At 47.7% G+C, this 25389-nt stretch overlaps 1 protein-coding gene across 1 annotated transcript in view; it reads right to left on the bottom strand.

Annotated features, from left to right (window-relative positions):
• LOC132402422 (beta-taxilin-like) overlaps positions 1-8325 on the bottom strand; it is a 71375-nt gene extending 63050 nt beyond the window's left edge. The window contains exon 1 of the mRNA XM_059985279.1: positions 8185-8325. Coding sequence (XP_059841262.1) covers positions 8185-8325 — 141 coding nt within the window. The remainder of the gene's footprint in view (positions 1-8184) is intronic.
• Positions 8326-25389: the final 17064 nt, after the last annotated feature.

The raw sequence follows: 25389 nt of genomic DNA, 5'->3' as shown, positions 1-25389 counted from the left end.
TTTTGAATGTATTTGTTGACATACCAAATCTCTTCAAACTCCTAATAAAGTATAGCCGCTGCCTTGCCTTCTTCATAACTGCATTGATATGTTGGGACCAGGTTAGATCCTCAGAGATCTTGACACCCAGGAACTTGAAGCTGCTCACTCTCTCCACTCCTGATCCCTCTATGAGGATTGGTATGTGTTCCTTCGTCTTACCCTTCCTGAAGTCCACAATCAGCTCTTTCGTCTTACTGACGTTGAGTGCCAGGTTGTTGCTGTGACACCACTCCACTGTTGGCATATCTCACTCCTGTATCTCATCACCACCTGAGATTCTACCAACAATGGTTGGATCATCAGCAAATTCATAGATGGAATTTCAGCAATGCCCAGCCAAACGGTCTTGGGTATATAGAGAGAAAGTAGAGCAGTGGGCTAAGCACACACCCCTGAGGTATGCCAGTGTTGATCGTCAGTGAGGAGGATATGGTTTTCCCCAATCCGCACAGACTGTGGTCTTCCAGTTAGGAAGTCGAGGATCCGATTGCAGAGGGAGGTACAGAGGCCCAGGTTCTGCAACTTCTCAATCAAGATTGTGAGAATGATGGTATAGTCAATGAACAGTATTCTGATGTAAGTGTTTGTGCTGTCTAGGTGGTCTAAAGCCGTGTGGAGAGCCATTGAGATTGTGTCTGTTGTTGACCTATTGTGGCGTTAGGCAGATTGCAGTGGGTGGAGGTCCTTGCTGAGTCAGGAGTTCAGTCTAGTCATGACCAACCTCTCAAAGCATTTCATCACTGCCAATGTGATTGCTACTGGGCAATAGCCATTAAGGCAGCCCACATTATTCTTCTTAGGCACTAGTATAATAGTTCCTAATTTGAAGCAAGTGGGAACTTCTGCCCATAGCAGTGAGAGGTTGAAAATGTCCATGAATACTCCCACCAGTTGGTTGGCACAGGTTTTCAGAGCCTTACCAGGTACTCCACCGGGACCTTCCACCTTGTGAGGGTTCACTCTCTTTAAACACAGTCTAACATCGGCCTCTGAGACAGAGATCACAGGGTCATCAGGTGTAACAGGGATCTTCACAGCTGTAGTTGTGTTCTCCCTTTCAAAGTGTGCATTGAAGGCATTGAGTTCATCTGGTAGTGAAGCATCGCTGCCATTCATGCTATTGGGTTTCGCTTTGTAGGAAGTAATGTCTGGCAGACCCTGCCAGAGTTGCTGTGCATCTGATGTCGCCCCCAACCTCGTTCAAAATGGTCTCTTCGCTCTTGAAATAGCCCTCCGCAAATCATACCTGGTTTTCTGGTACAGGCCTGGGTTGCCGGACTTGAATGCCACAGATCTAGCCTTCAGCAGACGATGCACCTCCTGTTTCATCCACTGTTGACACAGAGGAACTTCAAGTTGCTCACCCTTTCCACTGCCGACCCCTCCATGAAGATTGGTGTGTGTTCCCGTGACTTAATTAAGTCCAGAATTAATTCTTTGGTCTTACATATGTGTACAATGTGGCCACTGTTAGGTTTTGTAACTTCAAAAACCAATCGAAGGAAAATCAAGAGAGCCGAGGATACGGAGCTACTTTACCTGACCTTTAGTGTTGTGTGCATGTATGACGTGCTGGTGTAATGATGTGTGCTATTGATCTGCCGCTCACATTTAACCCATAGTGAGTTATGTAAACCACCAAAGAATGCTTGATCACACATTATATTTACCATGTTACTGAGATATTACAAACACAGCAGCAACAAGAACCAGTCGGAGACTAGGTACCTCGTGGGAAGTGACTCACCTCCTGACTGCCGAAGCCTGTTCACCATCCACAAGGCTTGAGCCAGGAGTGTGACGGAACAATCTCCGCTTGTTGCTTCAGTAAGACTCAAGAAGCTTGTCACCATACGGGATGCAACAGCCCATTTGATAAGCCCCCCATTCAAAACCATTCACCCACTCCATCTCCAACACAGTGAGGACCAGTCACAAGACCCAGTGACACAGAGACAACCCTCCAGAAACACAGAGACACCCCACCCCGAAACAGAGACACCCCGCTGGAGACACAGGGGCACCACTGCCCCCAGAAACACAGAGACACCCCCCTGGAAACACAGAGAGACCACCCCCCTGAAGACATAGAGAAACCCCCCCCCAGAAACACCCTGGAGACACCCCCCTGGAGACACAGGGGTATCACCCCTTGGAAACATGAGAGAGAGAGAGAGAGAGAGAGTGTGAGAGAGAGAGAGAGAGGGTGAGAGAGAGAAAGAGAGTGAGTGTGAGAGAGAGGGAGAGAGAGAGAGAGAGTGAGAGAGAGAGGGTGAGAGTGAGTGTGAGAGAGAGGGAGAGAGAGAAAGAGAGACTGAGAGTGAGAGAGAGAGGGTGAGAGTGAGAGAGAGAGGGTGAGAGTGAGAGAGAGAGTGAGAGAGTGAGAGAGAGAGAGAGTGAGTGTGAGAGAGAGGGTGAGAGTGAGAGAGAGAGAGAGAGAGAGAGAAAGAGAGTGAGAGAGAGGGTGAGTGAGAGAGAGAGAGTGAGATGCTGGAGGAAGCTCTCAGTTCTCTCACCACAGCTCCCCTCAACACTCAGTCGATTGTCTCAGTGATGATAAAGGGATTGAGTTCAATAACATATTTCTTCCTTTACAGACACACACACACACACACACACGATCAAACTAATTTGTTTGCTCACCTCCGTCCGTCCGCGCCCTTTGAGGAACAGGCTGCTTCTAGTGACGGGACAGCTGATTGCAGGGGCGAAGGAAAGGCTCCTGGCTAAAAATAAACCTGGTCAGCTCTGAATGTGCAGGGGCTCAGAGAATACACCAGTTATAGAGAGCACTAGAGAACTACAGTGGCATACAGCCCTTCAGCCCTTCCGTTCCATGCTGACCAAGCTTTCATCTAAGCTCATCCCATTTGCCTTGATTGAGCCAGTTTCCCTACAAACCTTTCCCATGTTATACAGCACATATACCGGCCATCCACACACAGTGACAACCCAGCTAGTTCCAATTTCCAGCATTTGGCCATTACCTCTAAGCCCCATCACTCCAGGTACCTATTCAAAGGATTCTTAAATGATCCTCTTGGACCTGGCTCAACCACTTCCTCTGGCAACTCACTCCATAGGCTCAAAATCCTGTGTGTGAGAACGTTGTCTCTCAGGTTCCTATTAAATCTTCCTGCTCTCTTAAACTCGTCCCCTGTGGTTCCTCAGTCCCCAACTCAGGAACAAGAGCGTGTGCAGTCACCCTGCTGGTGTCCAGACTTGTGCGCAGTCACTCTGTCTGTGTCCCTGTCTGTGTCTCTGTCTGTGTTCTTGTCTGTGTTCCCATCTGTTGTCCCATCTGTGTCTCTGTCTGTGTTCCTGTCTATGTCCCCATCTTTGTCCCTGTCTGTGTCTCTGTCTGTGTTCCTGTCTGTGTCCCCATCTGTGTCTCTATCTGTGTCTCTGTCTGTTCCTGTCTGTGTTCCCATCTGTATCTCTGTCTGTGTTCCCGTCTATGTCCCTGTCTGTGTCTCTGTCTGTGTTCCTGTCTGTGTCCCCATCTATGTCTCTATCTGTGTCTCTGTCTGTTCCTGTCTGTGTTCCCATCTGTATCTCTGTCTGTGTTCCCGTCTATGTCCCTGTCTGTGTCTCTGTCCGTGTTCCTGCCTGTCTGTGTCTCGGTCTGTGTCTCTGCCCCTGTCTGTCTCTCTGTCTCGGTCTGTGTCTCTGCCCCCGTCTGTATCTCTGTCTCTTTCAGTGTCCCTGTCTCTGTCTCTGTGTCCCTGTCTGTGTTCCTGTCTGTATCTCGGTCTGTGTTCCTGTCTGTGTCTCTGTCTGTGTCCCTGTCCCTGTCTGTGTCTCTGTCTGTATCTCTGTCTGTGTTCCTGTCTCTGTCTCTGTCTATGTCTCTGTCTGTGTCCCTGTCTCAGTCTGTGTTCCTGTCTGAGTCTCTGTTCCTCATGGTTTTAGACTATAAGACGTTGGAGCAGAATTAGGTGTCTCACGGTAGGGCACTGAGAAGTGTGGTAGAACAGGCCGATCTGGCAGTACAGGTCCATAATTCCTTGAAAGTGACATCCCAGGTAACTATTAGAACATTACAGCAAGAAACAGGCCTTTTGTCCCTTCTTGACTGTGCCGAACCATTTTTCTGCCTAGCCCCACTGACCTGCACCTGGGCCATATCCCTCCAAACCCCTCTCATCCATGCACCTGTCCAAGTTTTTCTTAAATGTTAAAAGTGAACCCACATTTACCGGTTCATCTGGCAGCTCATTCCGCACTCCCACCACTCTCTGTGTGAAGAACCCCCCCCCAATGTTCCCTTTAAATTTTTCCCCCTTCACCCGTAACCCATGTCCTCTGGTTTTTTTCTCCCCTAGCCTCAGTGGAAAAAGCCTGTTTGCATTCACTCTATCTATACCCATCATAATTTTATACACCTCTATCAAATCACCCCTCATTCTCCTACGCTCCAGGGAATAAAGTCCTAACCTATTCAACCTTTCTCTGTAACTCAGTTTCTCAAGTCCCGGCAACATCCTTGTAAACCTTCTCTGCACTCTTTCAACCTTATTAATATCCTTCCTGTAATTCAGTCACCAAAACTGCACACAATATTGTCATGAACTATTTGGTACATTGACATTCATAAATCAAAGTATAGAGTTCAGTGGATGTTGAACGTATATATTGCTGGTGAGGCCTAATTTGCAGTATTGTGTGCCGTTTTGGTCACCTACCGACAGGAAAGATGTAAATAAGACTGAAAGAGTGCGGAGAAAACTTCAAAGAGTGCTGCTAGTTCTTGAGGGGTTGAGTCATAGGGAAAGGATGAATTGATTAAGACCTTATTCCCTAAAACATTAGAGAATGAGTGGAGATTTGCTAGAGTTATTCAAAATTATGAGGACTATAGATAGGAAAAATGCATGCAGGCTTTTTCCACTGAGGTTGGGAAAGACTACAACTAGAGGTCATGGGTTAAGGGTGAAAGGTGAAATGTTTAAGGGGAGTGTGAGGGGGACCTTCACTCGGAGGGTGCTGAGAGTGTGGAACGAGTTTCCAGTGGAAGTGGTGGATGCAGGTTCAATTTCAACACTTGAGGGAAGTTGGATAGGTGCGTGGATGGAGGGCTGTGGTCCCGGTGCCTGTTGATAAGACAAGGCAGAGTACAGACTAGATGGGCCAAAGTGGCTGATTCAGTGCTGTAGTGTTCACTGATGCTCACCAGGACGTTGCTTGGGACTACAGGGCACGTATAAGCAGAGGCCGATCCACCAGCATTTTGTGTGTGTTGTTGTTTTAATTTCCAGCATCTGCAGATTTCCTCATGTTTGCCGATCTAACCTGGGTTGTTTTCTCTGGAGCGTCAGAGGCGGAGGGGAGATCTGACAGAGGTTTATAAGATTATGAGAGGCAGAGATAGACAGGGAGTATCTGTTTCCCGGGCAGAAATGTCCAATACCAGGGGGCAGCATTGAAGGTGAGAGGGGGTAGGGTCAGGGGACAATTGTATTCACACAGAGAGTGGTGATGTTAGAGGCAAATAAAATAGAGAAATTAAGAGGCTCTTAAACAGGCACATGAATTTACTTATTTATTTGTTTACTTGTTTACTTATTGAGATACACATGGAACTGGCCCTCCCCGCCCTTCGAGCGGCACTGCCCAGCGATTCCTGGTTTAACCCGAGACTAATCACGGGACAATTTACAATGACCGATTAACCTACCAACCGGTACGGCTCTGGACTGTGGGAGGAAACCGGAGCACCCGGAGGAAACCCACGCGGTCACGGAGAAAACGTTCGAACTCCTCACGGACCGTGGCAGGAATTGAACCCGGGTCACTGGAGCTGCAAAGCGTAGTGATAACTGCTCGCGACCATGCTGCCTCAAGTGTTCAGAGTAGTGTAGGCAGAAAGCATTCGCTTGGTTGAGTATTTGATTACTGAATAAAATGGTTCAGCGCAACATTGTGGGCCGAGGGGCCTGTGCCTGTGTTGTATTGTTCTGAGACTCAGGGTTGCTGACACTGGCTTGTGTTGTGAACTCCTTTGTTTCACAGCAGTAGTCCAGTGCCAGACGTACAGTGAAATAACTACTGGAAGTTACAGAGATTTATACTATATATAGAAAAAGTAGTGGAAAAGGAGAACAAGTGCATTGAATTATAGGAAGGGTGTGACTGAGCTGGAAGGGTGCAGGAAAGGTTGGCAAGGGACTGGAGAGTCTGAGTTAAAAGCAGAGACTGGAAAGGCTGGGACCATTTCACTCCACTTTATAAACATGAGGGGCTAGGCAAGGTGAACAGCCATGGACTTTAACCCTTTCCACTTAAATGGTGTTTCTGAACTCCTTTCTTAACAGCACTTTTTATACCCACTCCTCAATGACTGCAGTGGGGGGGGGGGGGGTGGTGAACGGGGAGGGGTGTTCATGAAGGCAGTTTACCAGGGCAACTGGGGATAGATCCTGAAATGCAGAGCAGTATAGCTCCCTTAGCACATGATGTGCTGACTTTTTTTAACCTATTCTAACATCAATAAGCACTTTCCTCCAACATAGCCCTCCATTTTTCTATCATCCATGTATCTAACAGTTTCCTAAATGCCCCCAATGCATCTGCCTCTACCACCACCCCTGGCAGGGTATTCCACGCCCTCACCACCCTCTGTGTAAAGAAATTACCCCTCATCCAATCACCTTAAAATTAGGCACCTTCGTGTCAGTTATTTCCACCCTGGGATAGGGAGTCTCCGGCTATCTTTAGAAAAATGGTAACTTTTAAAAGAATAATACTTACTTTATTCTTTGATTTACATATCTTAAAATGTTTTACTTTTCTGCTGATTGCAATTTTTATATATGTGTGAAACTATTTATTTAATTTTGAAATAGCTTTGGGTGTCTTTCAGAGACTTTATCCTGGGCATTTGGGTGAGCCGTGGTGGTTGTGGCTCCTGCCTCCTGCTGACAGTCAAAGAGTCGAAGAGCTTTCGGAGTTATAGGGTCACTCAGCAGGGAAGTAGGCTTCTCCGCCCTGCTGACCGCCAACCACCCACTGGTGTTAGTCTCTTGCTAATCATAGTTCTTAAACATCAATTTCTCGTGAACTCTTCCTGGATTCCACCTCTCACCTACACATCGCAGACGGTTCACAGTGACCAGTTACATGTAAGTCCTGAGTTGTGGGAGGGAACCAGAGGGACCGGGGAGCGGTCTCGTTAATGCACCCGGGAGACGACAGGGAGCTTGCAGATCGTCTACTCTCAGCCAGGCAGAGGCGCATCATTCCTCCTCCTTTCCCTGCCTCAGTAAGCCTGGTCAGCAAGGCCTCCAATTAGACAACGCCGGGCCTGTTTTTGTCACCATGCTCTCTTTGGTACGAACGCTGGGAAGTGCCGAGCACTCTGCAGCTTCGACAGAGATCTGTGTACACCGTGGGTCCCGCTGATCATCATGGACACCTGCTCAGGGCATCGCTCGCTGTGTGACACGGGTGCTCGAGTGAGCTGCCAGCTTTGCCTATTGAGTGAGGAAATCTCACTGGAGGCTGCCAATGGCAGCAGGATCCAGACCTACAACACGCGATGGCCGACACTCTGCTTTAGTGGCTGACATTACTTCGTTCTGCCTAAAGTGGCTAGACCTCTGCTCAGTGCAGATTTCCCGTCAGCCCAAGGACTGTCATTCGATCTTGTAGATGTCAACTGATATATAACACAGCAAGGGGAAAAATAATGACATGGCAGACAGCTGTTGAGGCCGTGTACACATGGGGGTTGACTATGATTGCATGGCAGTTGAACAAGCTACTCACCCAGATATCCAGGTTTACCGAACAGCGGTCACAGACCTGTGGTTTGCTGAGACTAAGTTTGGGGAAGCTGGTGTTTCTCTCCTGTGCGATGCCTCAACCGGTCACCCTCACCCCATCGTGCCTGCAGACAGGAGGCAGATTGTCTCTCACACCTGGGTTTGAAAGGCCTCACAGAAACAGGTTGCACTGAAGTTTGTTTGGCCCAGTTTTAGAAAGGACAAGTGTGGAGTGCCAGCGAGCAAAAGTTAACCGTCACGTCCAGGCACCGCTGGCACCTATTGAGGTCCCTGAGCGACAGTTTGACCATGTCAATGTGGATCCGGTTGGTCCTCTTCCCCCCACCCCCCCACCCCGTGGTTTCACACGCCTCCTTACCACGGTGGACCAAACCACCAGGTGGCCAGAGGTCATCCCTTTAGCATCAGTGACGGCCACAGGCATGGCTCGGGTGTTCACTGGCATCTGGGTTGGTCGGTTTGGCACTCCATCTGGCACTTCCTCTGACCACGTGCTCATCAGGCTTACGGGCTGCGAGGGCCCAGAGTCTCGGTGTTAGGCTACATCACACCACAGCGTATCACCACACCCACAGTCCAGTGGCCTACGAGAGAGGTCTCACTGCTCCTTAAAGGCTGCTCTGGGGGCTTCCCTGATGGATGTGTTGGCATGTGTGGTGAACTACATATACCTGTCTGGACACGCCACCCCCTCTGCTGACTGCTCCTGTGGCTCCTCCCACGGACCCCGGTATAAAGGCGATTGGGGCACTGCTCCCCCCTCAGTCTCTGAGATGCTGTGCTCCATTTTGCTGCTAATAAAAGCCTATCGTTCGCCTCCCGTCTCCGAGAGTTATTGATGGTGCATCAGCATGATCATCTCCCGTGGGTCCTGCTGGGGCCCAGAACAGCTCCAACAGAGGACTCTTGGGTTCCTCAAATCCGCCTCATTTGATTTCGTCCCCCATGATGCACACCAACATCCTTTTAGGCCCCCGTACGATGGCCCGGCCACGTTTCGGAACAGAGGGGGTTAAGACTTTTATCATAGCTGAAAGGGATAAATGTATTTCTGGAGATTGCCTTGAACTGGCCCATCAAGGTATCGAGGGTTCCACTAACATGCCCCTGCCGTCACAACATGGCCACGAGCACGTCAGCACACCTCTGGGTGAGCCCGAGACAGCTGCTGTTCCTCCACCCATGGAACAGGGCTGGGTGACTCACACTGCCGGTTTTAGTGAATTCTGGGGGTGGGTGCGGGGGTTTCCTGTACGGGGTAATGTAATAGGTGTAAATGTGCATAATTCACAACCACCGACGTTGAATTAGGGTTCACTTTAAGAGGCTGGTCTGACGTGACGATGAAATTGTCTGAATTTCTTACTGCACTTCCTGTTTCTGTGTTTGGAGTACAATAAATGAGCCGTTTTATTTGCGAATACCTGCACTTGGAGCTGAGAGGGAGGCAGTGTCTCTTCCAGCTGCACCATTGTCCAGGGAGAGTGCTGGCGTGCCACCAGGTTCAAGAACAGCTTCTGTGCTGCTGTTATAAGACCACTGTATAGACCTTTTATATGATAAAGGTGGACTGTTGACCTCACAATCTATCTCATCATGCCTACATTACACTTTCTCTGGAACTTTTACACTTTATTCTATAACTCTGTTATTGTTTTTCCTTGTACCAGCACAATACATTGACGTGATAAAATGATCTGTATGGATGGCATGCAAAACAATGATTTCCATACATGTGACCATAATAAACCAAGTTACCAGCTTCAGTGCTCTGGTCCCTACTTGTTGAGTCTAGTGCTCTGCCAGAACTGGCTGTCTGTATCCAGCCTGGTGAGTCTGATTGGCAGTGGGGTCCAGATCAGCAAGGTCAGACCCATGTTAACCCAGTGCCCTCAGGACTTTACTGGTGTTGAAGAGACTCTTAGATAGGCGCAAGGATGATAGAAATATAGAGAGCTATGTGAGTGGGATTGAACTTAGAGTAGGTTATAAGGGCAGGACAATGTCATGGGCCAAAGGGCCTGTATTGTGCTGTAATGTTGTGTAGGACCAGAGGGCACAGCCTCAGAATATAAAGGTGTCCTTTTAGAACAGAGATGAGGAGGAATTTCTTTAGCCAGAGGGTAGTGGATGTGTGGAATTCATTGCCACGGACGACTGTGGAGGCCAAGTCATTGGGTATATTTAAAGTGGAAGATGATAGATTCTTGATTAGTCAAGGTGTCGAAGGTTATGGGGAGAAGACAGGAGATTGGGGTTGTGAAGCGTAATAACTCAGCCATGATTGAATGGCAGAGCAGACTCAATGGGCCAAATTGCCCAAATCTGTTCCTGAGTCTTATGTTCTTTGAGTGGGGGTGTGGGGGTAACACATGCCCCTGTCTGCATCAGTGGTGTTGAGGTCAAGAAAGCTAAGAGCTTCAACATGGGAATGAACATCACCAATATCCTCTTCGAGCCTAGTCATGCAGATATGACAACTAAGGAAATGCCTCTACTTGTTACGAGGCTAATGAGGTTGCCCAAGTCCCTGCTGACCCTTGCCCAATAGGTATTGATGCACAATAGGAAGCATTCCATCCAGGTGCATCATGGCTTGGGCACGTGACCACCGATACCATAAGAGGGATTCCTAACCTCACAACCTACCCCGTTAAGATCTTGCACCTTGCTGTCAGCCTACAATGCACTTTCTCTGTAAGATGAGAAGAAGCCTTCACAGATAGAGCGGGTAGCTCAGGATGGCAAAGGCTAATCCCAAAGGACATCGTTTAAAGTTCATGTCCAAAGTAAGTTTATTATCAAAGTGCCAATATGTCACTATATACAACACTGAGAATCGTTTACAGAGTAAATTCAAGAAACACAACAGATTACACTCAACAGGACGGACAAACAACCAATTTTCCAAAGGCAACAGACTATGCAAATACAAAAGATAAAAAATAAGCAACAAATATCAGGAACATGAGATGAAGACTCCTTGAAAGTTAGTCCATAGGTTGTGGGAATTGTTCAGTGATGGTGAATGAGCATATCCCCTCTGGTTCAAGAGCCTGATGGTCGACGGGTAATAACTGTTCCTGAACTGGTGGTGAGAGTCCTGAAGCTCCTGCACCTTCTTCCTGATGGTAGCAGCGAGAAGGAAGCATGGCCTGGGGTGACAGAATGCTTGGTGATGGATGTTGCTTATCTGTGACAGCAATTGTGTAATTGTGCTCAGTGGTGGAGTGGGCTTAACCCATGATGGACTGGGTTGTATCCACTATAACTTGCAGGATTTTTCATCCAAGGGCACTGGTGTTCCCTTAACACACACACACACACACACACACACTCACACAAACACACACACACACACACACACACACACACACACACACACACACACACACACACACACACACACACAATGCTAGAGGAACCCAGCAGGTCAGGCAGAAAGAGGTAACATTCATTAAGAGGTAACATTTTCAGGACGGGACCTATCCTAAAGAAGGGTCTTGGCTCAAAAGACCGACTGTTTATTCTTTTCCATAAATGTTGTCTGACTTGCTGAGTTCCTCCAACGTCGTGTGTGGGTTTCCTTGAGTGTCATCTCCAGTAGATTGAAAGTGCATGGGTGTGTATTTTGCGATTACAGGGCAATTCTACTCCAAGAGCATCGGGCACAACAGGGTTGACCAGTGTTGCTGGACATGTGCCGGTGGCAGAACCACCTGAGGTGTCGAAGGGGCCGGCTGGGATGTCCGAGAAGGAGCCAGCCAGGATGGTGGAGGAGCCAGTTTGAGTTCAGAGGGGGTTACTTAGCTGCAGACCATGTTGCTGCCTCTACTCAAAGGCATTGAGGAGGGGGGGGGGGGTTTCCAGAGTGCCTACAAGATGGCTTGTTAGAGCAACTTGTTGTTGAGCCCACTAGTGGATCAGCTATTCTGGATTGGGTGTCGTGCAATGAACTGGAATTGATTAAAGAGCTTAAGGTAAAAGAACCCTTAGGGGAAAGTGATCATAATGTGATCAAATGCACACTGAACTTTGAGAAGGAGAAGTTAAAGTCAGATGTATCAGCATTACAGTAGAGTAAAGGGAATTCCAGAGGCACGAGGGAGGAGCTGTCCAGAATTGACTGGGAAAGAACACTGGCAGGGATGATGGCAGAGCAGCAATGGCTGGAATTTCTGGAAGCAATTAGGAAGGTACAGGATATATACTTCACAAAGAGGAAAAACTATTCTCAAGGAGAGATGACACAACCGTGGCCAACAAGGGAAGTCAAAGCCACATAAAAGCCAAAGAGAGGGCACATAATAGAGCAAAGATTAGTGGGAAGTTTGAGGATTAGGAAGGTTTGAAAAACCAACAGAAGGCAATGAAGAAACTGTTATTAACCCTCGGTCGATGTTTCAGGCTGAGACCCTTCCTTAGCTTTTGAACCAGTGGGGATAATGTGACTCACCATCACTGAACTGTTCCCACACCCCATGGACTCCATTTCAAGGACTCTTCATCTCCTGTTCTTTTTACTTATTGTTTGCTTGCTTGCTTATCTATCTATTTATAGTTTTCTTTCTTTTTATCTTTTCACATTGCCTGTTTGGCAAACATATCCAGTGTGGTCTTTCATCGTGTTTCTTGTCACTACAGTGAGTGCCCAGAAGAAAGTGGGTGGTATACGGTGACAGCAATGTACTTTGATAATAGCTTTACTTTGAACATTGAGGTTCGAGGGAGATGGAGACTTCGAGGCAAAAGCAAAAGGTTCAGGGTCAGCTGCGTTCCTTGTGACCGGGCCAGATGAGGAATCTGTGAGCGAGCGGCCTGTCGCTGTCTCTCAGCCTTTCTCTCCGACGAATGTTGATGAAGTTGGAGGATAATATCGTGGTTCGGCATTTATGGTTTGAACTATTGCAGTTATGGACTCTTTATGGTTTTTATATCTGTGATTTTTATCGACCGTTCCTTTTCCGTTTTGTTGTGCGAGAGGAAGGTGCTTTGGGGTTGATATTCTGCTAGTTTTTTTTGTGCGGGGAGGGTAATTTTTGTGCGGGGAGGCTGTCGATGTAAGTGTCCCGGTTTGTGCGGGGACAGCAGGGTTTGGGGGGGGCGGTGTTGATGTTTCCGTATGAACGACTTCCTTGTTCTTCCTTTGTTTTGTGGCTATCTGGAGAAAACGAATTTCGGAGTTGTATCTGGATGCATGCTTTGAAATAAATAAATATTTGAAACTTCGACCATTTTTTGAGAGCAGACTATCAGTTTGAGATGTTTGGAGAGGTAGCAGTTTCCTGGTCGACCACTAGATGGCAGAGGTGCCTCATGTAAGTCCCTGATTAAAAAAACTTGTCTTCCAGAAAAGTTGCCACGATGGACCTGTCTGCCAGATCGTTCATTACAGGCCAAAGCAAAATGTATTTGAAGTGGAGCTAAGCATCCTTCAATGAACAAAGAAAACCCTAAGCAACAGTAAATAGGAAGGAAATTTGTCCATCTCATAACTGGGTTGGAAACCGGAGATCATTGGTTTAAAATCATTGCTAAATAACGTGCAGGGGCAATGAAAGGAATTATTCTCGTCCATAGAGATTGGGATCGATGGAAGCCGGTTACATCGATAATTTTCAGCAGGAGCTGGATAGAATTTTGAGGGCATTGAATTTGCAGGGGTATGTAGCAAAACCATAAGATCGTAAGACATAGGGGCAGAATTAGGCCCCTCGACCCTTCGAGTCTGCTCCCCGATTCCATCATGTCTGATTTATTATCCCTCTCAATCCCATTCTGCTGCTTTCTCCCTGTAACTGTTGACACCCTTACTAGTCAAGAACCAATCAACCACTGCTTTAAATAGACTTGACCTTCACAGCCATCTGTGGCAACGAATTCCACAATTTCACCACCCTCTTGCTAAAGAAATTCCTCATCACTATTTTCAATGTATGTCCCTCCATTCTGAGGCTGTGTGCCTGGTCTTAGGTTCACCCAGTTTAGGATTCACATCCACTCTCTCTCGGCCTTTTAATATTCAATAGATTTCAATGAAATTCTGCCCCCCTCCATTCTTCTTAAACTCCAGTAAGTACAGGCCCTGATGCATCAAAACCTCCTCATACCCTTTCGTTACTGGAATCATTCACATGATCCTCCTCTGGTCCTCCTCCGATGTCAGCACATCTTTTCTTAGACGGGGGGCCCAAAACTGCTCACAATACTTAAAGTGCAGTCTGACCAATGCATTATAAAACCTCAGCATCACATCCCTGCTCTTGTACTCTAGTCCTCTCGAAATAAATGCTAACACTGCATTTGCCTTCTTACCACCAACTCAACCTGCAAATTAAACTTTAGGGAATCCTGCACAAAGACCTCCAAGTCCCTTTGCACCTCTGATTACTGAATTTTGTCCCCATTTAGAAAATAGTCTATGCCTTTATTCCTGACCGTACATGTCCCTACACTGTATTCCATCTGCCACTTCTTTGCCCATTCCCCCAATCTATCTCCATCCTTCTGCAGATTTCCAGCTTCCTCAACACGAGCAACCCCTCTGCCTATCTTTGTATCATCTGAAAACTTGCCACAAAGCCATCAATTCTGTCAATTCAATCATTGACATGTAACATGAAATGAGGCGGCCTTGATACCGACCCTGCAGAACACCATTTGTCACTGGCAACCAACTGGAAAAGGCTTCTTTTATTCTGCCTTTTCCTCCTCCCAATCTGCCAATCTTCTATCCATGCTAGTGTCTTTCCTTAATACCGTGGGCTCTTAAACTGCCTCGCATGTCAAAGGCCTTTTGATAATCCAAGTACACAATATCCACTGACTCTCCTTTGTCTATCCTGCCCATCATTTCCGCAAAGAATTCCAACAGTCTTGTCAGTCAAGATTTCCCCCAAAGGAAACCGTGCTGATTTTGGCCCACCTAATCATGCACCCCGAAACCTCATCCTTAATAACAGACTTCAACATCTTCCCAACCACTAAAGTCAGGCTAACAGCACTGTAATTTCCATTCTTCTGCCTCCCTTCCTTCTTAAAGAGTGGAGCGACATTTCCAATTTTTCCACCCTCCAGAACCATTCTGGATTCTAGCGATTCTTGAAAGATGATTATTGATGCCTCCAAAATGTCTTCAGTTACCGCTTTCAGAACCCTGGAGTATACACCGTCTGGTCCAGGTGACTGAACTACCTTCAGACCTTTCAGCTTCCTAACACCTTCTCCTCAGTGATAGCAACTTCGCTCTGTTCTGCTCCCTGACACTCTTCAATTTCTGGCAAAGTGCTAGTCTCTTCCATAGTGAAGACTGACACAAACTACTGATCTGCCATTTCAATGTTCCCCATTGCTAACTCTCTAGCATCATTTTCTAGTGGTGAAATACCTACTCTTGCCTCTCTTTTACTCTTTATCAGAAAAAAGTTTTGCTAACCTCTGATATTATTAGCTAGCTTAGCTTCATATTTCATCTTGGCTTTCTGAGTTGCCTTCATTTGGTTTTTAAAAGTTTTCCAATCCTCTAACTTCCTGCTAATTTTTGCTATATTATATACCCTCTGATTTGCTTTTATGCAAACAGTCTTTTACTTTCCTTGTCAGCCATGGTTGCCTCATTCTTCCTTTAGAATAGTTCATTTTTGGGATGTAGCTATCCCGTCCTTTCCAGATCGCTCTCAGAAACCCCAGCCATTGCTGTCCTGGTGTCATCCCTGCTTGTGTCCCCTTCCATTCAGTTTTAGTGGGATCTCTCAGTGGGACAGCATTTTGGAGATAGTGATCATAATTCTAGGAACAGACAAGTTAGAAAAGTGTTTAATTGGAGTAAGGGGAATTATGAGGCTATCAGGCAGGAAATTGGAGGCTTAAATTGGTGACAGATGTTCTCAGGGAAAAGTACGGAAGAAATGTGGCAAATATTCAGGGGTTATTTGTGTAGAGTTTTGGATTTGTACGTTCCAATGAGACAGGGAAGTTATGGTAGGGTACAGGAACCGTGGTGTACAAAGGCTGTAATAAATCTAGTCAAGAAGAAAAGAAAAGCTCACAAAAGGTTCAGAGAGCTAGGTAATGTTAGAGATCTAGAAGATTATAAGGCTAGCAGGAAGAAGCTTAAGAAGGAGATTAGGAGAGCCAGAAGGGGCCATGAGAAGGCCTTGGTGGACAGAATTAAGGAAAACCCCAAGGCATTCTACAAGTACGTGAAGAGCAAGACTTTAAAGAATAGGACCTATCAAGTGTGACAGTGGGAAAATGTGTGTGGAACTGGAGGAGATAGCAGAGGGACTTAATGAATACTTTACTTCAGTATTCACTATGGAGAAGGATCTTAGAGATTGTAGTGATGACTTGCAGCAGACTGAAAAGCTTGAGCATGTAGATATTAAGAAAGAGGATGTGCTGGAGCTTATGGAAAACATCAAGTTGGATAAGTTGCCGGGACCAGATGAAATGTACCCCAGGCTAATGTGGGAGGTGAGGGAGGAGATTGCTGAGCCTCTGGCAATGATCTTTGCATCATTAATGGGGACGGGGGAGGTTCTGGAGGATTGGAGGGTTGCAGATGTTGTTCCCTTATTCAAGAATGGGAGTAGAGATAGCCCAGGAAATTATAGAACAGAAAGTCTTACCTCAGTTGTTGGTAAGTTGATGGAGAAGATCCTGAGAGGTAGGATTTATGAACAATTGGAGAGGCATAATATGATTAGGAATAATCAGCATGGCTTTGTCAAAGGCAGGTTGTGCCTTATGAGCCTGATTGAATTTTTTGAGGATGTGACTAAACTCATTGATGAAGGTAGAGCAGTAGATGTAGTGTGTATAGATTTCAGCAAGGCATTTGATAAGGTACCCCATGCAAGGCTTATTGAGAAAGTAAGGAGGCATGATTTCCAAAGGGACATTGCTTTGTGGATCCAGAACTGGCTTGCTCACAGAAGGCAAAGAGTGGTTGTAGACGGGTCATATTCTGCATTGAGTCGGTCACCAGTGATGAGCCTCAGTGATTTGTTCTGGAACCCCTACTCTTGTGATTTTTATAAATGACCTGGGTGAGGAAGTGGAGGGATGGGTTAGTAATTTGCTGATGACACAAAGGTTGGGGGTGTTGTGGATAGTGTGGAGAGCTGTCAGAGGTTACAGCGGGACATTGATTGAATACAAAACTGGGCTGAGAAGTGGCAGATGGCGTTCAACTTAGATAAGTGTGAAGTGGTTCATTTTGGTCAGTCAAATATGATGGCAGAATATAGCATTAACGGTAAGACTCTTGGCAGTGTGGAGGATCAGAGGGATCTTGGGGTCTGAGTCCACAGGACGCTCAAAGCAGCTGCGCAGGTTGACTCTGTGGTTAAGAAGGCATACGGTGCATTGGCCTTCATCAATCGTGGGATTGAGTTTAAGAGTCAAGAGGTAATGTTGCAGCTCTATAGAACCCTGGTCAGACCTCACTTGGAGAACTGTGCTCAGTTCTGGTCGCCTCACTACAGGAAGGATGTGGAAGCCTTAGAAAGGGTGCAGAGGAGATTTACAAGGATGTTGCCTGGATCGGGGAGCATGCCTTTGAGAATAGGTTGAGTGAACTTGGCCTTTTCTCCTTGGAGTGACGGAGGATGAGAGGTGACCTGATAGAGGTGTGTAAGATGATGAGAGGCATTGATCGTGTGGATAGTCAGGGGCTTTTTCCCAGGGCTGAAATGGTTGCCACAAGAGGACACAGGTTTAAGGTGCTGAGGAGTAGGTACAGAGGAGATGTCAGGGGTAAGTTTTTTACACAGAGAGTGGTGAGTGCGTGGAATGGGCTGCCGGCAACGTTGGTGGAGACGGATACGAGAGGGTCTTTTAAGAGACTTTTGGATAGGTACATGGAGCTTAGAAAAACAGAGGGCTATAGGTAAGTCTAGTAATTTCTGAGGTAGGGACATGTTCGGCACAACTTTGTGGGCCAAAGGGCCTTTAATGTGCAGTAGGGTTTCTATGTTTCTGTGTTTAATTCCCTTTCCTCAAAGTAATTCAACAGTTATTCTAATACGTCTATCTTTAGTTTCTTGTTCTCAAACTGCAGGGTGAATTCTGATAACCTCTCTGGAGTCCCTTTACCTGAAGCTGCCTAATTAACAGTAGTTCATTACACAACACCCAATTCAGAATTTCTTTCCCTTCGTGGGCTCAACCACCAGCTGCTTTAAAAAAACATCTTGCAGGCTTTCTAAACATTCCCCCTCTTGGCATCCAGCATCAGACTAAATTTCCCAAACCGTATGACAGCATTGCCCTTATCACAGGCTCGTTCTGTTTCCCAGTGAAATTTATATCCCAGATCTCAGCTACAGTTCAGTGCCTGGGTACAACTCCCATCAGAGTCTTTCTATTTCTGCATTTCTGCAACTTCCGATCCTATGTCACTTCTTCCTTGTCATTTTTCACCAACAGAGCCACCTCACCCCCTCTGCCTACCTGCCTGCCCTTTCAACACAAGGTGTATCATAGAAACAGAAGATAGGACAGTGCAGCGCAGGAACAGCCCTTCAGTCCAAAATGTTATGCTGAGCCAGTGAAAAAGCAAATTAAAAAACATTCAAAAACTAATTCCTCCTACCTACACGAGGTCCATATCCCTCCATTTTCCTCATATTCATGTCCCTATCTAAAGGTCTCTTAAAAGCCTCTAATGTATTTACCTCTACCACCATACGAGGCAGTATCTCCTTTAAACTTAACCCCTCTCACCTTCAATGCATCCCGTCTGGTAGTAGACATTTCAACCTGGGAAACAGATACTCCCTGTCTCCTCTATCTCTGCCTGTCACAATCTTGTAAACCTCTATCAGATCTCCCCTCAGTCTCTCCACTCCAGAGAAAACAACACAGGTTTTTCCAGCTTTTCCTGATAGCAGATGCCCTCTAAACCAGGCAGTAACTTGGCAAACCTCTGTTAGCCTCAACATCCTACCTACAGTGGGGCAACCAGAAATGTGTGCAAAACTCCATATGTGGTCTAAAATTTCAACATAACCTCTTAACTTTCAAGCTCAATGCCTCGACTAATAATAGCAAGCATTCCGTAGGGTTTCCTAACCTCCTTATCGATCTGTGACCCTCTTACAGGGAGCTGCGAACTTGGAGCCCCAGGTTTCTCTGCTCAGCAACACTGTTGAGGGAATTGCCCTACCAAGGTGCAACACCTCACACTTACCCGGGATAGTCTCCACCTGCCATTTCTCTGTCCACATGTGCAAATAATCTATATCACACCGTGTCTTTGCCAGTCTTCTACACACTCGGTAATTCCACCAATCCCGGTATTGTCTGAGAACTTATAACCCACTCATCTGCACTTCCATGAGGATCATTCATATATGACACAAGCACAGATCCCCACAGATCTCCACTAATAATAAGCCTCCAGCTCGAACAGGTCTCTTCGACCACAACCCTCAATAATAAGTATACAACTGTAGGTATTGTTGAAGGGACACCCTACCGGGGGAGCCACAGACACTCCCTGGCTCCGAGTCTGGTGCTGGGGCTCAGAAAAGCAGTGTTGGTGGGAGACTCCATAGAAGAAGAGAGATGAGATTCTGGGGTGCGACAGACGCCCGGGTGGTACGTTGCCACCCTGGTGCCAGGGTCAGGGATGCATTCTCAAGGGTGAGGGTAGGCAACCAGAAAGAAATCTTGGTGCATATTGACGCCATGATACAGGTAGACAAGGTGGGGAGGTACTGAGGAGAGATTTTAGGGAGCTAGGTTGAAAGTTGAAAAGCAGGACCCCCAGGGTGGTATCTCTGGATTGCTGTCTGTGCCATGTGCCAGTGAGGGTAAGAATAGGTGATGAACTGCTGCAAGGGGCAGGGATTCAGATTTATGGATCTTTGGGATCTCTTCTGGGGAAGGTACAACCTGTACAAAGGGGACGGGTTACACCTGAACCCGGGGGGGGGGGGGGTTGTGGTCAAATACCCTTGGGGGCAGGTTTGTTAGAGTTAACACTTCTTAGTTTCTGATGACCATCCTCATCATTTGCCCAAGTCCAATTTAAAACTCTCCCGCAAGGATCGTACCCCTCATTATCTGTGGCTGTCCTGAGAGTTAAGGATTTGTGGTCACCGTTCACCCACTGAAAGGCCAGTCACCTGGCCAGGGTCATTACCCAACGCCAGGTCCAGTACGACCCCTCCTATTGTCCACTTACTGGTTTAAGAAACCTTCCAGGACACACTTAAATTCTGCCCCACCTAAACCACTTACACTAAGAAGGTTCCAGCTTATATCAGGAAGTTGAAATCACCCGTGACAACAACTGTATTATTTTTACACATTTCCTTAATCTGATTGCATACTTGTTCCTCAGTGTCTCGGTGATTACTGGGGGGGGGGGGGGGTCCTGTAGTACAATCCCATCAGTGTGGTTGCACCTTTCCTATCCCTGAGTTCCACCCAAACAGACCCAGAGTCTGACCCCTCCATTATGTCTCCCGAGTGCAACTACGATATTGTCCGTGATTAGTAGTGCAACTCCACCACCCCTTTTACCTCCTCCTCTATCTTTTCCAAAACCTCAAAACCTGGTTCCTGCCTCTCTCTCAGCCAAGTCTCTGTAATGGCCACAACGTCACAGTTCCATGTACTGATCCATACTTTAAGTTCATCACCTTTACCCATAATAATCTTCACATTAACATTTACACACATCAAGCTATCCGGCCCATCGTACCTGGTATTCTGATATTGCTGAACAATACTTCCCTTGTCATCTATCCTTTGGTCTGATCCCTCCCTTTTACTGACCTGGTGCTCCAGATCCCACACCCCTGAAACAGCTTCAGCAAACTTCCTGGCCAGGATGCTGGTTCCCCTCCAGTTCAGGTACAATCTGTCCCTCTTGCACAGGTAATTCCTTCCCCAGAATAGGCTCCAATGATCCAAGAACTTGAAACCCTGTCCCTGCACCATCTCCTCAGCCACTCATTCATCCGTGCTATCAGCCCATTCCCACCTGTGCTAGCCCGTGGCACAGGGAGTAATCCGGAGATTACAACCTTGGAGGCTCTTCTCTTCAGCCCTTTTCCTGACTTTGTATACTCACTGCGTAGGACCTCTTCTCCTTTCCTGCCCATGTCGTTGGTGTCAATGTGCACCACAACTCCTGCAGCCGATTTGACACACCTTGGGTCTGAGCACGTGGCAAGTGAGACACCTCCCTAGTGACTCTTTTGTGGCCGCAGAATCTCCTGTCCGTCCCCCCAACTAGTGACTGCCCATCGCTACGGCACTGCCCGACTCTACGTTTCCCTGCAGAGCTGGCCACACTGCCACTAGCCTGGTCGCTGTTGCTGTTCCCCAGCAATATCCAAAGACGAGGTGAAGTTCCCAACTATGATCCTCTTTCAGCCACATCTCGGTGATGCCCCCAGCATCCTGCCTGCCAATCTCTAACAGTGTGAAGAAATTCCGTATATTGTGTGCATTCAACAGAGGCTAACGTTACAGTGAAATGCATTAACAAAACAATCTACAGGCTGGGGGCAGTCTGTAAACGTTACCACATGTTCCACTGGCAACTTGGCAAGCCCACAATGTTCAGCAGAACAAGCAACGAAACAACAACAGCAAAACAAATGACTTTCCTCCATCCAGTCCACCCTCACACGTGGCTGTTTCCAATCCCAGGACAAGGGTCTGGTCTCCAGTCTCCAGAACCCAGACTTCCACCATTGGACTTTCACCACTGGCTGCTCTTACTGTCCTGCAATCCCAGGACAAGCATCTGGGTCTCCTGTCTCCAGTATCCTCTGCCTGGAGACAGCTTAGCCACAGATGTCCATTATAAACCAACAGCTACCTGGACTATACCTCGACTCATCCTGCTGCTTGTAAAAATGCCATCCCCTCCTCTCAATTCCTCTGTCTCTGCTGTATCTGCTCTCAGGATGAGGCTTTTCATTCCAGAATGAAGGAGATGTCCTTCTTCTCCAAAGAAAGGGGCTTCCCTTCCTCCACCAACAACACTGCCCTCAATTGCATCTCTTCCATTTCATGCACATCTGCCCTCATCCCATCCTCCCACACCCTATCAGGGTTAGGGTTCCTCGTCCTCACCTACCACTCCACCAGCCTCTGTGCCCAACACGCAATTCTCTGGAACTTCTGCCACCTCCAATGGGATTCCACCACTAAACACATCTTTCCCTCACACCCCCACTTTCTGCTTTCTGCAAGATCACTCCCTGCGCAACTCCCTTGTCCACTCGTCCATCCCCACTGATCTCCCTCCTGGCACTTATCCTTGCAAGCGGAACAAGTGCTACACCTGCCCTTACACCTCCTCCCTCACCACCATTTGTGCCCCAAACAGTCCTTCCAGGTGAGGCGACACTTCACCTTGAGTCTGTTGGGTTGATTTGCTGTGTCTGGTGCTCCCGGTGTGGCCTCCTGTATATCGGTGAGACCCGACGTAAATTGAAAGACCACTTACCAAGCATCTACGCTCCATCCACCTGAATAAGCGGGATATCCCAGTGACCACACATTTTAGTTCCACTTCCCATTCCCATTCTGATATGTCCATCCATGGCCTCCTCCACTGTCGTGACGAGGCCACACTCAGGTTGGAGGAACAACACCTTCTATTCCATTTGGGTAGTCTCCAACCTGATGGCATGAACTTTGATTTCTCAAACTTCCAGCAATACCTCCGACTACCCCTTCACTTTTTCCCATCCCCTTGTCCTTCTCCCATGTTACCCGTCGCCCACCCATCAATTCCCGCTGGTCCTCCTCCCCCTTTTATTATTTCCTCCGTGAACTTTCACCAATCAACTTCGTAGCTCTTTACTTCACCCCTCCCCCTCCAAGATTCACCTATTGCCTGCCGTTTCTCTCTCCCCTCCCCCAGCCTCAGGTTTTCCTCCAGTCCTGTCGAAGGGTTTCGGACCAAAGTGTTGACTGTACTTTTTTCAATAGAAGCTGCCTGGCCTGCTGAGTTCCTCCAGCATTTTGTGTGTGTTGCTTGGACTGCTAGCATTTGCATCTTATTTGTGTCCAGTATTATGGAGTTATTCACAGTAGGTCTGTTATTGCAGTAGGACGCCACCAGGTGGGAGTGTTGTCCACAGGGGAGCTGTCATTGCAGCAGGAAGCCACCAGGTGGGAGTGTTGTCCGCACGGGAGCTGTCATTGCAGTAGGACACCGCCAGGTGGGAGTGTTATTCGCAGGGGAGCTGTCATTGCAGAAGGACACCACCAGGTGGGAGTGTTGTCCACAGGAGAGCTGTCATTGCAGCAGGAGACTATCAGGTGGGAGTAAACACAAGGAAATCTACAAATGCTGGAAATTCAAGCAACACACACAAAATGCTGGTGGATCACAGCAGGCCAGGCAGCATCTATAGGGAGAAACACTGTTGAGGTTTTGGGTCCTGACGAAGGGTCTTGATAGAATCCCTATAGATGTTGCCTGGCCTGCTGTGTTCCACCAGCATTTTGTGTGTGTTACCAGGTGGGAGTGTTGTCTGCAGGAGAACTGTCATTGCAGCAGGAAGCCACCAGGTGGGAGTGTTGTCCGCAGGGTTGCTGTCATTGCAGAAGGACACCACCAGGTGGGAGTGTTGTCTGCAGGAGAACTGTCATTGCAGCAGGAAGCCACCAGGTGGGAGTGTTGTTCGTAGGGGAGCTGTCATTGCAGAAGGACACCACCAGGTGGGAGTGTTGTCTGCAGGAGAACTGTCATTGCAGCAGGAAGCCACCAGGTGGGAGTGTTGTCCGCAGGGTTGCTGTCATTGCAGAAGGACACTACCAGGTGGGAGTAAACACAAGGAAATCTGCAGATGATGGAAATTCAAGCAACACACACAAAATGCTGGTAGTAAGAGATTTGAAAGTAGTGGGGGAAAGGGGAAATGTGAAATGATAGGAGAAGACCGGAGGGGGTGGGATGAAGCTAAGAGCTAGAAAGGTGAGTGGCAAAAGTGATACAGAGCTGGAGAAGGGAAAGGATCATGGGACGGGAGGCCTTGGGAGAAAGAAAGGGGGGGGGGGAAGCACCAGAGGGAGATGGAGAACAGGCAAACAACTAAATATGTCAGGGATGGGGTAAGAAAGGGAGGAGGGGCATTAACGGAAGTTAGAGAAGTCAATGTTCATAGGCAAGTCAATGTTCAAGGCTACCCAGCCAGTATATAAGGTGTTGTTCCTCCAACCTGAGTTTGGATTCATTTTGACAGTAGAGGAGGCCATGGACAGACATATCAGAATGGGAATGGGACATGGAATTAAAATGTGTGGCCACTGGGAGATCCTGCTTTCTCTGGTGGACCAAGCGTAGGTGTTCAGAGAAACGGTCTCCCAGTCTGCGTCGGGTCTTGCCAATATATAAAAGGCCACACCAGGAGCACCGGACACAGTATACCACACCAACCGACTCACAGGTAACGTGTCGCCTCACCTGGAAGGACTGTCTGGGGCCCTGAATGGTGGTGAGGGAGGAAGAGTAAGGGCAGGTGTAGCACTTGTTCCGTTTACAAGGATAAGTGCCAGGAGGGAGATCGGTGGGAAGGGATGGGGGGGATGAGTGGACAAGGGAGTCGCGTAGGGAGCGACTCCTGCAGAAAGCAGAAGGGGGGGGGGTGGGAAAGATGTGCTTGGTAGTGGGATCCCATTGGAGGTGGCGGAAGTTACGGAGTTATCATCACCAACCTTATCAGCTTTGGGGATCTCCCATCCACTGCCACCAACCTCATAGTTCCCACACCCCGCACTTCCCGTTTCTACCTCCTACCCAAGATCCACAAACCTGCCTGTCCAGGTAGACCCATTGTCTCAGCTTGCTCCTGCCCCACTGAACTCATTTCTGCATACCTTGACACTGTCCTATCCCCCCTTGTTCAATCTCTTCCCACCTATGTTCATGACACTTCTCATGCTTTGAATTTTTTCAAAGATTTTAAGTTCCCTGGCCCCCTCCGTCTTATTTTCACCATGAACGTCCAGTCCAAATATACCTCCATCCCCCACCGAGATGGTCTCGAAGCTCTTCGCTTTTTTTGGATTCCAGACCTAACCAAATCCCCTCTACCACCACTCTCCTCTGTCTAGCGGAATTAGTTCTTACTCTCAATAATTTCTCCTTTGGCTCCTCCCACTTCCTCCAAACCAAGGGTGTAGCCATGGGCACCCGTATGGGTCCCAGTTATGCCTGCCTTTTTGTTGGCTTTCGGTATCCATCCCTCTCTTTTCCTTCGCTACATCGATGACTGCGTTGGTGCTGCCTCCTGCACACATGCTGAGCTCGTTGACTTCATTAACTTTGCCTCCAACTTTCACCCTGCCCTCAAATTTACCTGGTCCATTTCCAACACCTCCCTCCCCTTTCTTGATCTTTCTGTCTCCATCTCTGGAGACGGCCTATCTACTGATATCTACTATAAGCCTACAAACTCTCACAGCTACCTAGACTATTCCTCTTCCCACCCTGTCTCTTGCAAAAATGCTATCCCCTTCTCGCAATTCCTCCGTCTCCGCCGCATCTGCTCTCAGGATGAGGCATTTCATTCCAGGACGAAGG

Source organism: Hypanus sabinus, chromosome 12 (genome assembly GCF_030144855.1).
Source record: "Hypanus sabinus isolate sHypSab1 chromosome 12, sHypSab1.hap1, whole genome shotgun sequence".
NCBI classification, from domain to species: Eukaryota; Metazoa; Chordata; class Chondrichthyes; order Myliobatiformes; family Dasyatidae; genus Hypanus; species Hypanus sabinus.
This window is presented reverse-complemented; position numbering and strand designations above follow the sequence as displayed.